Genomic DNA, 17089 nt, shown 5'->3' on the forward strand with positions numbered 1-17089 from the left:
AAGTTACAAAACTTTAGACTATTTATACAAATAATATAATACTAAACAAAATTGTAACAAAATTATTATATTAATAATACAATACTAAATAGAAGAAGATGGTAACAAATATATACCGTTACCAATTTGTTCAGTTTCCAACTCCAAAACTAGAAACCGGTACGGATCTCCACCGGAGAAACTCAAGAGAGGCGGTGCACAGCGGCTAGTGATGGTGGTGTGTTAGCAGACTCTTGTTGAACAAAATAACCTTTCCCCTTCGTCTCTTACCCTTTTTCTCTTGTCAAATAAAGCCCTATTGATTTTCCGGTGACCTTGTTAATGACGTCATTGGAAGGGTGGATGGCTGGATGCAACAATAAATGGTGAAAGGTTGTGGTGGCTGTGTTCGGTTGTGGCTGGGGTCGGTTTTACGGCGAGAATGGGTGACGGCGGCTAGGGTTCCCACCAAGAGCCGCATCTCCGGCGAGCTCTTGTTGGTTCTCCTGCAAAGACCCATCACACATGGTGGCTGGATGATAATGGAGGGTAATTTGGTCTTAATTCCTTTTAGCAACCATCTGATTCATTCAGCATCAATTTCACACTGAACCATTCAGAGGTAAAGTATCTGACCAAATCAGACCCAATGGTTGAACCAAACGCTCTGAATCTGACTGATTCAGACGTTTGCCTCTTAATTGTTTAGATTCATGGGTTGTTTGTTTACATATGAATGGAACCATTCAAATGTTTACATCTGATTCATTCAGACTTCAGACTGTTTGGTTCCAAACAGAAAAACATCTGAATGGCTAAAATTAGGTCTGAATCATTCAGACTTACTGTTGTTGCTGAATGGGACAAATGCTCATTCAGATCTGAATGAACCAAACAGCAGACTCTACCAAACAGCCTTATGTTAGGGTACGAGTAGTAGAACAATTTTTTTTGTCGACGTAATTTTGTTAGGATTTATTTACTTGTATGTCTCATTATACGATCCAATATTTACAATACATAAATGAGTTGCTAATTTATATAGTTCATTTTTTACAGCACGTCAAAACGTGGACAAGTTGTTGATTATTCATTATGTAAAAAAAAACCAAAGTTAAAAGTTGGACGGTTTTGCCCCGTGTTTTCACAACGATGAGAAACCAGGACTCCATAACTATCATAGAGATGGCTGGAAGAAAAGAGACATCACGATTTTAGGAGGTTAACCAAATTCTGTTTTAATTTCATTTTGGAGATCGGTTAGTCATCCGTATAGATATGCGGACGATGGAAGTTACTTAATACTGAACTGATAAAAGATGGAGAAACGAAAATCAACATCTACTCGGTTACAGATGATGTCAAGTGTTTTTTTCCCGTGGTTTCTTGATCTTATACGCCACTGACAAAGCTCCCATGGTTCACAAGATTAGTTGGTTCTTATAAATGATTTTTAACCGCATAATACAATCTTATTACTTCCACTTAAATAACAGGAGCTGAAATAGATTCAGATTGTTTACGTTCAAATCATATTTAAGCATATTCTTGATAAATTATCTTGGACACAAAATCCAACATAAATTACACTTATGTGACAATGTGAACTCTTTCTTCCTTAAATAGAAGATAAATATGCGACAGAACTCTTTCTTCCTTCAATAGAAGATAAATAACAGTAGCTCAGTTACATGATCACCAATATGAACATGAACGGCTTATTTTGCAACACCAAAGTCATAAAACAACACAAGAACCGATAATTAACTGACCGGACTTACTTGACAAGTTGGTTGAATTTCACAATGCAATCCAAAGCTCTGCCAAAATAACCATCTTCAAGGGCTAAAGTGAAACGACAATAGTTTGGAATTCCGGTCCAGGAAGGTCCATTGATGCATAGATCGGTAGCTCTCAGCATTGCTTCTCGGATGTTGGTGTCATCGAGCACGGTTTCCCATCTAGAACCATCTTTCTCGAGCTTAATGTTTTTGCCAAAATAAGCAGACGGTTTTGCAATCACAGAAACACCTCCACAAGGCTCAATTACTTCCCACCCGCAGTTCTCAAGTGTCTATTTTGCAGTACAAATGGATAAGTAACAAATTAGCCAACAATTTTTGTCCAGAAACTACATTTTCTATAAACAGTTAGTAGTGCGTCAACAACACTTGTAAAAAAAACAAGTATTTCAATAAAAACCAACTGTACATTAAATATACTTTGGGCTCCTAACTTTTTCAGATTTTACCCTTTGACCCATTAGATATTAAACATACCCTGAATCAACCCATTTGTGTATTTAAAATACACTCTAGGCTACTTTCAACCCGTTTCCTAACTTTTTTTTTGGATTTTACCCTTTCAACCATTTATATATAAAACATAACTCGAATCAACCCATTTGTGCATTAAAAATAAACATTGGACTACTTTCATCTCACTTTCTTACTTTTTTGAATTTTACCCTTTTGACCCATAAAACACAACCCGAATCAATCTATTTGTGCACTAAAAATACACTTTAGGCTACTTTCAACCCATTTCCTAACTTTTTTGGATTTTATCCTTTTGATCCATTAGATATAAAACACAACCCGAATCAACCCATTTGTGCATCAAAAGATACACTTTGGGCTCTACTTTCAACCCATTTCCTAACTTTTTTTGGACTTTACCCTTTTGACCCATTAGTTATTACATTAACCCGAATCAACCCATTTGTACATTAAAATACACTTGAACCACTTTTTACCGATTCACTAAAATTTTCACATTTGACCCTTTTGACCCAATATAAAACATGCCTCAAATCATTTGTAAATAAACAGGTTGAAATAACCACAGCCACATTGAATGCTTACCTCTTTCAAACGCTTCAATCTAGTAGCCAACAATTTACCCTGTCCTTGAGCAACACCTGATAACTCCCCATTCTGCTCTTCAAGTTCAAGCAACTTCTTTGCAGTATACCTAATAGTACTATGAGGTTTATTCAACCCCGAGAACCCACGAAACGAATCCGCCAAAAACCCCAGTTTCATAACCAAAAACCCGTACGCAAGGCCTCCAGTAGGTAACTTATAAAACAACCCACCAAGCAAGCACACACTGAAACCAGGTTTTCCCGTTAACCCTGCTAAACACGCATCCAAATTCCACCCATCCTGACCCTGATCATTAAACTCGATCCCAGAAAACGATGTATCAATTATAACCCGCGCCCCGTATCGAGCACAAACTGTCAACAAACTTTTCATCTCTTCATTAGTGTAAAGCAAACCAGTTGGGTTTATTGTGGGACCCGAAATATACACCCACGGTTTATCAACAGTCTCCAGTACACTAATCAGTTGGTTCTCGGTCAGTTTAAAACCAACTTCGGCCCGTGTCGGGATAGATATGATGCTGGTGTTTAAGAATTTGGCAGCTGATACATAATTACCATTTGAACCAGCTGGCATGCACAGGGTCCCTCCTTCTTCAATGCAGCATAAAACAAGTTTGTTGAAAATTGCAAGAGGAAAGTCCGCATATATGAATTCAGCATTGTGTTCAACTGAGAAGTTGTAAGTGTTTTTGATGAATTGTCTAAGGCTCGGGGTGACATCACACTCTGACTCGGTTACATTTTGCCTTGCAAAACTTTCAAAGATGGCAGCTTTAACTGGAGTTGGTGTAGGAAGGAATATTTGGTCCACATCCATGTGAAGTAAAGTTGACTTTTCGGGTAGTCTAACAGATAACTCTGCTTGACTCAAAACCGAGATTGCTGAGCTTGAAAACCCGATCATGCCAGTGTCACTAGATTTCACATCCTCAGTTTCTCTCTGAAAATAGAAAACAGTTATTTGTGCATATATTTATTGTATAAAACATTGACAAGTGTAATGTTCAAGTAATTAATAAACCTCAGCAGGTTGACGTCTATCCGGAAGCTGAAAAGAAAGAAGTTCATGAAAAACACAGCCATAATAATACTGGCTAATGAGGGCAGTATTGCCTTGTAAGAGTTCTACACTTCTTGTTAACGCATCAAAGACGGTTTGTTCTTCTGATATCACAAAAGCTACTTCAAGATCTGTATACACCTGAACAAAGAGTGATTATTATTATTAGATAACACAATGGTTAGAAACTATATGCTTAAACTAATTAATATAAGTAGAGGATGCAAGATGAGCGGGCATGGTAATATGTCCGTGTTGGGTTGACCCGCAAACAATTTTGAGCTTTTTAGTATGAATAAAGAAATGAAATTTGAATAATTATGAATGCAAGAACGATACCATTGCAATAATAATGAAATCTTTACTTAAGATTATAATAAGTCAGGAAGTCCTATACTTCATAAAGAACGTTAGGTGACTTCCATATGGTAGGGGTGTGCACGAAACCGTAATAACCGAACTGTAACCAGATAACTGACATAACCAAACCAAAAGAATCGAACCCAATAAAAAACAGACGGTTTTTGTTTTATGTTTTTTAACAAACCATTTTTTCCATTCCGTTTCAGAACAGAAAAATAAAAAAAATTGGTTTAACTAGTTATAAGAAATCAGTACACAGTGCAGTCGAAAAACTTTAGGTTCAAATGTGTATAGTTAATTAATCATTATTAACAAAATTTAGGCCCAAATTCATTATTTTGGGCCATTTTATTTCGGCTCTATTTTGCAAGCCCATATGGTAAAACCGAACCCATTGTGGAAACCAAAAGCTGAAAGCAACGGTTTTCTAAAACCCAAAAACCAAAATTTTGGTTTGAGCCCAAAACCGACCTATGCACACACCTACCAAATAGACCCATTCATAGGTAAACAGGTCTACAATCCCAAACAAGAATCCTACCTGATTTTTTAACAAGCCACATATTATAGCTGCATGAGAAGGTAGTGGAGTTTTAGCAAGATATTTCAAAACTCCAATTGAACTGGGGAGGCTTGAAAGCTCAAACTGGTCAGATATGTCAATGAAAAGACGAGACCCAATTTCGCGTGTAACACGCAAAAGATGCTCAAATGCTGAACTCGTAACCGCCTCAAACTGTGCAATCCCTGTGACCACCACTTGTGGCCTTAACTTTTTTATCAGCTCAATCATCAAATCTGACTGACGTGGCGCTTCAATAACAGTGATTCCATCTATTGAAGTTTTGTTGTCCCTTGTTTGCTATTATAAGGAGTATGTAAAAACATTTAGGTCTTTCAATAGATTATATTATATAAAATATGTTATGAAATCCACATGGATGGGGGAATAAGACAATAGAAATATATAAACTGTTAAAAACAATTATTTTATTTTGTACAGAACTCTTTTAATTGGTACAAGCAGGGGTGTAAACGAGCCAAGCCTCTTGTGAGCTATTCGAGATAGTCTCGCTAAAAGCTCAAATCGAGCCAAGTTTAAATGAGTTCGAGCCTCAAAATAAGCTTGTTTAATAAATGAGCCCAAGCCCAAGATTCACCTATCAAGTTCGAGAGCCTAAACGAGATATACTAAATATATATTAATATAATATATATGAAATTATGAAAAACTATCTAAATAATATACATTCTGTTATATATAAATTTATAAGAAAAAATATATAAAACTAAGTGTGTGTGTGTAAATTAATTAATAGATAACATACGAGCCGATCTTGAGCTTGAAGAACTACTTACGAACCAAGCTTGAGTTTAAAAATAGAGTTCTAAACGGCCGAGCTCGAGCTCTCTGTAAGTTAAACAAGCCAAGCTCTAGCTTGAAACACTACTCACAAGCCGAGCTCGAGTTTTAAAAATAGAGCTCAGAGCAAGCAGAGCTCGAGTTCTCTGAAAGTTAAACGAGCCTTGTCCTGCTCAACTTGTATTGTTTACATCTGTAGCCATAGGTACAAGCAGTGCCATTTAACACAAAACATACAACCTAAAATTAAAAGGTTTCATAAATACACTGTACCTCAATTTCTAGTGATGTTAACCACTGTCTAGGTAGATTGCGGGTCAGATGTTCGTCAACAATGGCGAGACGTGGAGTGAATAACCGGAGGGAGTTCTCAATAGCCGTACCCCTTGATGGAAAAATAGCAACATTCTTGCAGAATGATTAATAATACGCAAGTCAGAAATGCAAATTAATTGTTACAAAATACTGTAAGATTAATAACTTTGCAAATAAGAAGGGTGTTAACTCAATCGCATATCTATCTTAAAAGAAATGTATTTGGTTTAAGGTCCCTTTCATTAGAGATAATTGATTCTTAATTTCTTATTATAGTTAAGATCACATAATCACTCTTAAAACAGACATCCAAACACCCCCTAAGGGATCAGCTCATGGTTATTGTTTAATAGAGAAGTGTGCTTACATCAGCTGTAAGGGGGACATGGTGATATGTTTTCATGAAGGATGCAATAAGATCCCGGAATCTTTTGTTTCCAGTTGGAGGCTCATATGGAAAGCGAGAGCTGCTTTTCAAAACACCAGCAAGATATGCTAGGAAAGGGATCTTCTCGTCGGCAACAGAATCATCTTCAAAAGATAAATCCAGAGAATTGCTGATGTCGTGAAACCCGTTTTTCAGAAACCCAAAAATTTTCTTAACCTGCCAGCATAGTTATTTCAGTGCATACTCCACTTTAAGATTACTTTGTGCATATCTAAATACTCCACTTTAAGATTACTTTATGCATATCTATATATATAATTTAAAAAGAAGGCAAACTTTTGGTAAGAGTTGGGTTCACCCAAAAGCACATTTTTCTTGAAGTTTTAAAATCATTTTATAAAAAATCAACTTGGGTGATAAGTGATGTCCAAGCCGCTTCTCTTTATCTATATGTTTCGGAAAACCCACTGAATAGTAACCAAGTTTCTCAAGTATTTCATTATATTCACTATTTCACTGAAGTTATTTTGTTTCCTAAAGTCACTCAGCTTTCATTAGGTGTCCCAATTCTATATAATTTCTTTATAAATGTTTTTTACTTTTTATAAAATTAAGTGATTACTTTTTATAAAATTAAGTGAGGTACACGAAGCATATATGATTCTTGGTTACTAATAAATGACTAGCCAGTTGCCCGTGCGATGCAGCGGTGTACGTAGAAACACAACCGTTGTTAGTACATTTGTAACCTCGCAACGGTACGTGGCATCGGGCGTGTAACCGGTGCAAGTAAGCGCACCGCATAATGCCTATACGCGGGCAACCGGTATGTAAAACAATGTCATCCATGTAACTGATGCTTGAATGCGCATAACAGGTGGCGACAAGCAAGAAGCAAAGATGAAATGCACAATAATTTCAAATAAACTACTTTTAACCCAATCCTTTTTTACGAACCTATTTCGACCCGAAAGCGTTTTAACCCGAAGTCCGTTTTGACATTAACCCTTTCGATCTAAACCCACCCCGGCCGGCATGAACTAAATTAACCCTTTTTGTATTAACTTGTTCCAACCCTAAACCGTTCCAACACCATTAGTCGAACATGCCCGACCTACTGCCGGTAATAACTGGTAATCATGTAACATGTTAGTTTTTAAATATTAATAAACTATAGCAATACCATACTCAAATTAAAGATAATAAAATGCTCATTTTTATGGTGTAATTTTTTAGAAAAAATATTAACGTGTGAAAAAGTTACGGCCGTTTAAATGTCGTGGGGTAGTTGGTTAACAATTAGGGGGGAAATATGTAACTATTTAATATATTAACAAAACTTGATTAAAGTTGAAGGATCACTATTGTATATTATATTTGGATATGCAAAGACTACTTCACCCCTACATTCTTAAAATTCTATGCATTGTTACTTGTACAATATGCAACAAGAGTGGTACCTCTTAAAATTTAAGAGGTCCCTCACTCCTATATTATATAGTATAGATAATTCGTGTCCAATTAACTTGAAGCAGTAGATAATAGTGAAGAAAAAAATTCACTAAATAATAACCAAGTTTTATAATTGTTGAACTCAACTCAAATTGAAAAAAAAAATAGTTACTAAACAGTAACAAAGATTCATATATGTTTCATCTGCCTCACTTAGTTTTAAAATTTTTAACATTTACAAAAAAATGACATTATAATTTGGGAAACAGGGTTACTACTGACCGATAAAACCACCACCTCAGCAATATTTTGGAAACATTATAGGAAAAACCTGATTCGGATGTCGAAGCTGACAGCTGTACACCGACAAAGCATGAGAAATACGACCACCGGCTTTACCAAAGGCCCATGCGGTCCGAGCACAAATGGGCTGGTCTCCAACAAGGCCCATGAAGAACTCAAACCGGTGCGGATTATTCTTCTCAATTTCAACTAATGCTGAAATATCAGTATCAGAAGCCTGAAGAATCTTGGTCTGCCACAGCTTGTTAACGCGGAGCCCACGACGTTCAAATAAACGTTTACAAACACCTTGACCGGGACGCCCACCCATATTGAAAATCATGATTCCCATTGGCTTGATCACATCAATTCCTTCTTCAACTGCCCTTGCAATTAGACCTAGACCAAACTGATCCTCAACAAAACCCTAATTGCAAAATTGAGTTGATATATAAGAAATAGTGGAAAGATAACAGAAACAGAAAAAGGGTTGACAAAAAGTGTCTCATTATACCTGAAGTGCACAATAGTTACTCAGTGAATGTAGAAACTCTTCGCTAGCGTTTTCTGTTATAAGTTTGGACATTGCATCTGGATTTGGATTAAGAATCTGGAACATAAAGTAGAGTGAAAGTTAATATCATATGGTAGCATAAGACAATCAAGACTAGAGGTGCCAAACTAGGCAGTTCAGGCAGCTTGGGTAACGGGTCAAAAGAAGAGTGACTTTTAAGTGCGGTAAAAAAGGGAGATCTTTAGTCGTCTTGAAACCAGTCTGAATGTGTTGAGAAGAGTCATTTTTTGTATGATTTTAAAACTTTTATAAATAATTAGTACCAAATATGACTACAAAGGTTATGTTAATTCAATAATATTTTTTTAGTTGAGATTTAGGATATGCTATATGCAATACGTGCATAATTGTCAATAGCGAATAGCGGTAAATAGTGACAAGCTACTTATATGATATGTAGCGAATAGCGATAAATTGTACCCACTATCGGGTTAGCAATAAACTAGTAGCAAACTTTTTTAAAAAACAAATAGGCAAATAGCGTATTTATTCACAAAACGCTTTTTTAACGGTACAATTGATCGTGATTGGTGGAGTTCGATCTAAAAAAGCCTAAAAACGCTCTTGATTTAAAAACAAAAAACTAACAGTCGCTATTTTCATGCTTTTAAGTCGCTAAACATCACATTTCGGGGAACCACCTCTTCACTTCATAGCGTGCTATAACTGATTAGCTGCTATTGACAGGCTGACAGCTATGATTACGTGAATAGTTTGAGCAACTTTTAATCTGTTTCCTTTGAAGCTGACTATTTTCAAAATTTCCCTTTCAACTAAGGTTGTTCATTGGTTCGGTTTTTGTGTAATTTCGGATAAGATGTTATTCGGTCGTAATAAAAATTCGAACAACTTTTTTTTTTTATATAAAACTATAAGATTTTTTTACTACTATTTTTTGTTATTGAATTGGGTTGGGCTAAATAAAATTGGGCTAAAATTTGTAAATAATTTGGCGAAAAGACTTTGGTTTAACTAAACTACCAATTCGGTTTAAAAGCAGCCTGAAAACCAAATTTGTTATATGGTTCGGTTTTTACCGGTTTCAAACCGAATAATGAACACCCCTACGTTAACTAGATATACAAACATCAACCAAATCGACCCATTAATAAGTAAATGAGAACAAATTGCTTCATCTAATCATGACATATAGAATGACTGATAATAACAATAATACCTGCGGTATGCATCCAACAATCCGTTCAAGCTCTATGTGATTATCTCTGCAGTAAGATAGCAGATCAGACTCATAAAACTCCACCCTGTCAAGCAAAGTTTTGTTCTCGGTGTCATAAATGGGCTGTCCATTCTCATCAAAAGCATTTAAATACAGATTTATCCAAGAAATCTTTACTGCTCTTGGATTTATATCAAGCCCATAAACCTGCAAAACATTATTTGAAGTTATTTGATTGATAGGTAAAAGTCAGAGCATTCGTTCAAGCATTTAATTATATGACCTTGGATGGCAACCACTTGTCAGCAATGGCAATGGATATCCAGCCGTTTCCACAGCCGAGCTCAGCAACTGTCTTATCTTTAAAGATAGAGTCTGGATGCCTATTTAAGCCCTCATAGAATGTAAAGGACCAGTCTTCTGGCATAAAGATGCTTGGTATGACCATCATTGTTAACTTGTTTCTGTTCTGGTAACCTGAATCTGCAAAAGGGAAATGGAGTCCAAGGTTGGTTGCAACAATGTATGATTAATCAATAAGTATGATTAATCAAACAGTTGATAGATTTTGACTGATTCAGACAAAACTTGACCTATTTAGAACAATATAGACCGGCTTTGACCGACTACCAAAAGGCGATAGAGAGACCTTGATTCCGATGGAGGTATATATCCTGGATTTGGAAATGATAGGTATCAAGGCAACGTTCATCGGTATGGAGCTTCTTCTGCAGGTGCGTTAAGAAAACCCTAGCTTCCGTACGGGTGTCCGGATCCTCGAGGCGTTGGAGTAGTGATCTTAAGGCAGTGTAGGCGGAGTCACCGGAGACTGAACACTGCTTCAGGAACTCGTCCATGGATCCATTCATTGCAGAAGCAGCAGCCATATCGAGAGAGAGTGCGTGTGTGTATGAGTCAATGGGCGGAGGAGGACAGGAAGACCAGGATGTCCGGGGGATTTTGGTATAAAAAGAAAAAGAAAAAGATAGACGGGATGGATTGGTGGGTGCACTCATAGACAAGTATCCCTATGATCCATCAAAAACAAAAATTATAAAGGTAGGGTACCAAAAATACCCAAATACCCTTAAGTACTATCCGCGGGTCAGAGGGGATCCCTCATAAGCCACCCGCAGGACATATAAATCATCCGCATAACTCAAGACAAAGGAAGAACAACATTGTATCATAGAGACTATGTGCGGGAGAATCCAGACGCCCTCAGAAGTCATCCGCAGGGTACTGTTTACACCCGCAAGGATGGCCAGAAGGCAACGTCAAAGGACAGCTGTGATTACCCAACTTCATTCTAAAAGATTTACCGAGATCCTCTCTTGGAAAACACGTGACCCTTCAGCCAATAGAAGAAGGACAGCTTGCTAGGTTGTTACAACCGTGCACATGGCCAGGTTTATCTCGTCCTATCATATATGGACACGTGTCTAGGTTGTTACAACCATGCACATGGGCCGTATAGCTCAACCAATCACAGGAGGACACATGTCTAGGCGGTTACAATGGCATCTTCTAGAAAAGGACAGTTAGGCCAATTATATTCCCACATCCTTCGGCTATAAATACTCCACAATCTCCATGAGGTAATCCATTCACTTTCCACTATCTACTCTCAATACTTAAGTACTTTATCTTCACCGAAATTGTACTTATTCTCACTCCGGAGGGTGGTTACGGGAAGACCCCCTTATCGTCCTTCCCGTAACGAGCTCACGGTGGTTGTTTTGTAGGTTTCTGTCATTGGACTTCAGGAGATTGAACTCGTATCGTTAGTCGGTTTGTACTTGACCCGTACCCTGTGGACTCATTAGATCTAAACCCTTAGGGGATTAGGTGTCACACCCCGACCAAAGGCGGCGGAACATGCCGAGGTGTAACGATTGCCCATAAGCACATAACATTATTAAAGCGACAATATTTAATAAACTCATTCATTTCACAATATCGAAAATGTCACATAACAATATTCATAACAAGTCATAACAAAATATAACAAAATGTAGCAAATCAAATATTGTTCATTTTTGCTAATATCCTAAAGGTATTTGTGACTTTTTCTTCAAGCATCCAAATCAACCAAGATGTAAACCTGTAACATTTAATAAAATAAAGTTTGTCAACACAAAGATTTGTGAGCATTTCATAAGTTTGAACATATAGATATATAGTAAGAAAGATCCATAAAACTAGTATACGAAACATAAATAAAAGCCATAATTTGAATACAATCGCAAATAGAATTACGTTAGCGACACCTAATTTGGATAAAAATCAGGGTGGATGTCCTGATTTTTCAATATTTCCAAAAATGGCAGTTTTGGCCACCGAAGTTCGTTTTAAGTGATTTTTAAGCGTTTTAAAGACCGAAATGGATGTTTTCAAGACCCAACAAGTGTAAAACAATATTGTAACATAAAATCCATCATTTTGATATTTTCAAAGTGTCGGTTTACAAAACGGGTCGGTTTACATATAAAAAGTTTACAAAACGAATACTATTCGAGACCCGAAATTGACGAATGTCACAGTATTTACTACTTTAGAAAATATCGTCCCGAAATTAAGGCGAAGACGATGATGCAAACAAATGTGGATACTTTTTTCTCATTGTGTCTTCTCGTTCCCAAGTAAATTCTGCGCCAAGCCGTGATTCCCATCGAACTTTGACTAACCGAATACGACTACGTTTGGTTTTCTTCTCGTTGCGATCCATGATCTCAACGGGACGTTCAACCATGATCATCGACTCATTGACATGTACTTCGTCGAGGGGTATATGGAGATTACCTTCGACTAGGCACTTTTTGAGATTCGAAACATGAAATGTCGGATGAACACCAGCAAGTTCTTGCGGTAGTTCGAGTCGATACGCTACTTTCCCAACACGCTCAAGGATTTTTAAAGGACCAACGAAACGACGAGCTAGCTTACCCTTCTTTCCAAAACGGACTACCCCTTCCAAGGAGATACTTTTAGAAGGACAAGATCGTCAACATTAAATTCGATAGGTTTTCGCCGTTTGTCGGTGTAACTCTTTTGACGACTTCTAGCGGCTAAGAGGTTCTTACGGATTTGATCAATGATGTCGGTAGCTTCTTGGACCATTTCAGGTCCCGTGATTTGAGCTTCACCGATTTCGTTCCAACTAATTGGAGATCGACATTTACGACCGTAAAGAGCTTGAAAATGAGCCACATCAATGCTAGAATGGTAGCTATTGTTACAGGAGAACTCGATGAACGGAAGATGAGAATCCCAATTCCCACCGAAATCAAGAACACACACTCGTAGCATATCCTCGAGTGTTTGGATTGTACGTTTGGATTGACCGCCCGTTTGAGGATGATAAGCGGTGCTAAGATCGAGACGTGTTCCCAAAGCTTCTTGAAGAGATCGCAAAAAATGAGAGGTAAAACGGGCATCGCGATCGGAGATGATAGACAATGGCAAACCGTGTCGACACACGATTTCCCGAACATAGATTTGAGCAAGCTGCTCGACAGAATACTTCTCGCAGATCAGAATGAAATGAGTAGATTTGGTCAAACGATCGATGATCACCCAAATGCTATCGTTGCCTTCTTGGGTGTTGGGTAATTTGGTGATAAAGTCCATAGCAATGTCTTCCCATTTCTAAACGGGAATCGGTGGTTGCTCGAGTAGACCAAAAGGTCTTTGGTGTTCGGCTTTGACTTTTGAGCAATTAAGACATTTAGATACATACAACGCTACGTCCTTATTCATACCCTACCACCAAAGGTAGCACGAAGATCGGAATACATCTTATCCGTACCGGGATGAACAGAATACCGCGAATTGTGAGCTTCGTCGAGTATACAAGTACGAAGGTCATCGCGATCGGGAACACACAAACGATTTTTATGAGAAAGTATAAAAGACCATCGGGTTTGTTTTCGAGTTGAAGTTCGGCTCCACATGGCATTTCGTCATACATGTTACCTTCTTCAACGAAAGCACGTTGAGCTTGAAAGATACGAATTTGAAGATCGGTTTGAACAATGACGCTTAGAAGCAGGACGGATTTAACATTAACCTTTCGACTTAGGGCGTCGGCGACAACATTCGCTTTACCGGGGTGGTAGCGAATCTCGCAATCCTAATCACTAAGTAATTCGGCCCATCGTCGTTGTCTCATGTTGAGATCTTTTTGGTCAAAAATGTGTTGAAGGCTTTTATGATCGGTAAAAACCACACATTTTGTTCCATAAAGGTAATGTCTCCAGATTTTGAGAGCGAAAACGACGGCACCAAGTTCGAGATCGTGAGTCGTATAGTTCTTTTCGTTGACCTTAAGTTGCATTGATGCGTATGCGATGACTTTACCTCGTTGCATGAGAACACAACCAAGGCCTTGATGGGAGGCATCACAAAATACAACAAACTCGTCATTTTCATTGGGAAGGGTTAGAACGGGAGCATTGAAAAGCATGTCCTTGAGAGTACAAAAGGCTTCCTTTTGCTTCGAACCCCAATCGAAGGGTTGTCCCTTATGGTTGAGAGAGGTAAGAGGTAAAGAGATCTTAGAAAAGTTTCGAATGAAACGCCGATAATATCCGACCAAACCAAGGAAGGATCGAATTTCCGTGGGAGTCGTTGGAGTTTTCCAATCCCTAACGACCTCAATTTTTTCGGGATCAACATGAATACATTTGTCGTTTACGATATGTCCTAAAAATTGAACTTCCTCGAGCCAAAATTCACATTTGGAAAATTTTGCATAGAGTTGTTCGTTTCTAAGGAGCTCGAGAATGGAACGCAAATGATGTTCATGTTCGGCTTTGGATTTAGAGAAGATGAGGATGTCATCAATAAAGACAATAACGAATTTATCAAGGAATGGTTTGCAAACGCAGTTCATGAGGTCCATAAATACCGCAGGTGCATTTGTTAACCCGAAGGGCATAACAAAAAATTCGAAATGTTCATATCGAGTACGAAAAGCGGTTTTCGGAATGTCTTCTTCTCGAACACACAATTGATGATAACTCGATCGAAGATCGATTTTGGAGAAACAAGTTGTGCCTTGAAGTTGGTCGAATAGGTCGTCGATACGTGGCAAAGGATAACGATTTTTAATAGTTAGTTTGTTAAGCTCTCGATAATCGATGCACATACGAAATGTACCATCCTTCTTTTTCACGAAGAGAACGGGAGCGCCCCAAGGAGAAGAGCTAGGATGAATGAAACATTTGTTGGAATGTTCTTCGAGTTGGTTTGACAATTATTGCATTTCCGGCAGGGCTAGACGATAAGGAGCCTTGGCCACAGGCATCACACCGGGCACAAGATCGATTTGGAATTGAATCGGACGAACGGGAGGAAGACCGGTAACATCGTCGGGAAAGACATCGGGGAAATCACGAACACTGGAAATATCTTGGATTTTCCTTTCCTTTTTGTCCTTTGTCACCGAGAGAGCTAAAAATGTAACGTACTTTTGGCGTAAGTATCTTTGCGATTGGGAGCACGGCATAAGATTTAGTATTCTAGAAGTAGCGTTTCCAAAGACTTTAAGAATTTTGCCGTTGACGAGCGGAATGCGAATGAATTTATCGAAACAAACAACTTCGGCACGGTGCAAAGATAACCAATCCATGCCTACTATGACATCGAAACTTCCCATTTGCATCGGGATGAGATCGATGCAGAACTTATGGTTAGCAAGGATAAGAGTACAATCGCGGATGACGGAGTTGATGGTAATAGAATCTCCATTGTGACTTCAACAGAGAACAGTCGGGAAAGCTTAGTTCGAGGCATCGCAAGTTTTGACTCAAATTTCAAATAAATAAAACTTCTATCGGCACCAATATCAAATAAAATAGAAGTTAAATGATAGTTCACCAAAAACATACCGTTCACGACATCGTTTGCCACTTGATCTTGATTCGCGTTCATCATGAAAGCTCACCCTTGATTTCCATGGTTGAATTGAGGTGCTTGTTGTGGAGGTGGAGGTGGTGCTTGGATTGCTTGGATGGGTTGGATGAGTGGTGCATTGAGTTGGGGAATTTGGGGTTGGTAGGTTTGGACTTGATAGGCTTGGGTTTGGTAGTAAGGAACGATCACGGTTTGAGCTTGGTTGGCAAAGGTTAAATGAGGGCAAATATTGCGGAAATGGTTAGGATCTCCACAATTGAAGCAAGATCAGGGTTTTTGGGGTTGGTTTGGTGGATAGGGTGCATATCGGTTTTGGGTATTTTAGGGAACATTTCTCGGTTGGTTTGATTGGTTAGGCTGGTTGGGTTGGGTTTGTTGGGTGGATCGACAAGTGGTGCTAAGATGACCAAGTCGGTTACAAAGGGTACAATGGCGACATGGCATGTTTGGTGGGTGGTGAAATTGGCAAGTGTTGCATAGCGGGAAAGGACCGGTATAGGGTCTTTGGTTTTGGGGGGCTTGGGTTGGTTGTTGAGGTTGGGGTTGGGTGAAGGCAAAGTTTCGGTAATTAGTCTTGGATTTCTTGTTGTTGTTGTTGTTGTTGTTGTGTCGGGAAGAGTTGGAGTAGTTTATGGCTTGTGGTGCGGGTTCAACCTTGGCTTGAGATGCGGGTTCGGGCTTGGCTTTATCACTTGTCTTATTAAGGGTGAGGGTACCCGCTTTCACGTGATTTTCCAACAGCGCGCCGGCCAAAGTGATGGCATCCTCGAGGGTCACGGGTTTGCTACTCATAACAGAGTCCCGGATTTGCATTGGTAAACCACCAATGTATTTATCAATTTCACGTTCGGTTGGGGTAACCAAATGAGGAACAAGGATGCTCAACTCATGGAAGCGGAGTGAGTAAGCGGCGTTATCACAACTTTCTTGCTTGAGGTTCCAAATTTCCTCCTTGAGCTTTTGAAGTTCATGCTTGCGGCAAAACTTCTTCATCATGAGTGCTTTGAGGTCGGACCATGGGAGAGCCATAGCCGCCTCCGAACCATGGAGATGCATAACACTACCCCACCATGTCAGAGTGGTTTTCTTAAACATGCTTGAAACGTAGTTTGTCTTTTTCGCTTCAGGGCACTCGCTGTGTAAAAACACATTCTCAATCGATTCGAACCATTGCAACAAGGTAGTCGCACAGTTGGTTCCAAAGAACTCGGACGAGTTAGCACTAGTAAATTGCTTGAGTAGGTAAGATGCGGGTTTGGGTTCAACGGGTGCAACAACGGGTGCGGGTTAGGCAGCTTGGATTTGGGTTATAAGTTCACAGCGGCCATTT

General features: G+C 38.7%; 1 protein-coding gene across 2 annotated transcripts; it reads right to left on the bottom strand.

Annotated features, from left to right (window-relative positions):
* Positions 1-1572: 1572 nt before the first annotated feature.
* LOC143597312 (methionine S-methyltransferase-like) lies at positions 1573-10730 on the bottom strand. Of its 2 annotated transcripts, XR_013146873.1 has the most exons (12): positions 10493-10730; positions 10127-10320; positions 9844-10050; positions 8607-8702; positions 8142-8519; positions 6338-6574; positions 5929-6063; positions 4834-5154; positions 3891-4070; positions 2844-3809; positions 1627-2053; positions 1573-1588 (listed from the first exon to the last, which is right to left on the bottom strand). XR_013146873.1 is itself a non-coding variant. In XM_077075845.1 (11 exons), exons 1-11 carry the CDS (start codon positions 10728-10730, stop codon positions 1757-1759), a joined length of 3255 nt encoding a protein of 1084 aa, XP_076931960.1. In that variant the 3' UTR covers positions 1606-1756. The 2 variants fall into 2 exon arrangements, 1 of the variants encoding a protein (XP_076931960.1); XM_077075845.1 differs by lacking the exon at positions 1573-1588 and having other exon boundaries at positions 1606-2053; positions 10127-10326.
* Positions 10731-17089: the final 6359 nt, after the last annotated feature.

Source organism: Bidens hawaiensis, unplaced genomic scaffold (genome assembly GCF_021521415.1).
Source record: "Bidens hawaiensis isolate Kalapana, Puna unplaced genomic scaffold, B.hawaiensis_p1.1 tig00048101_1, whole genome shotgun sequence".
Lineage (NCBI taxonomy): Eukaryota > Viridiplantae > Streptophyta > Magnoliopsida > Asterales > Asteraceae > Bidens > Bidens hawaiensis.

Coding starts and splice junctions, on each gene's coding strand:
- LOC143597312 (XM_077075845.1), bottom strand. CDS start 10,730: ATGGCTGCTGCTTCTGCAATGAATGGATCCATGGACGAGTTCCTGAAG. Junction 10,051..10,126: donor ACAAGTGGTTGCCATCCAAG/GTCATATAATTA, acceptor AATGTTTTGCAG/GTTTATGGGCTTGATATAAA. Junction 3,810..3,890: donor ATAGACGTCAACCTGCTGAG/GTTTATTAATTA, acceptor TTCTATTTTCAG/AGAGAAACTGAGGATGTGAA.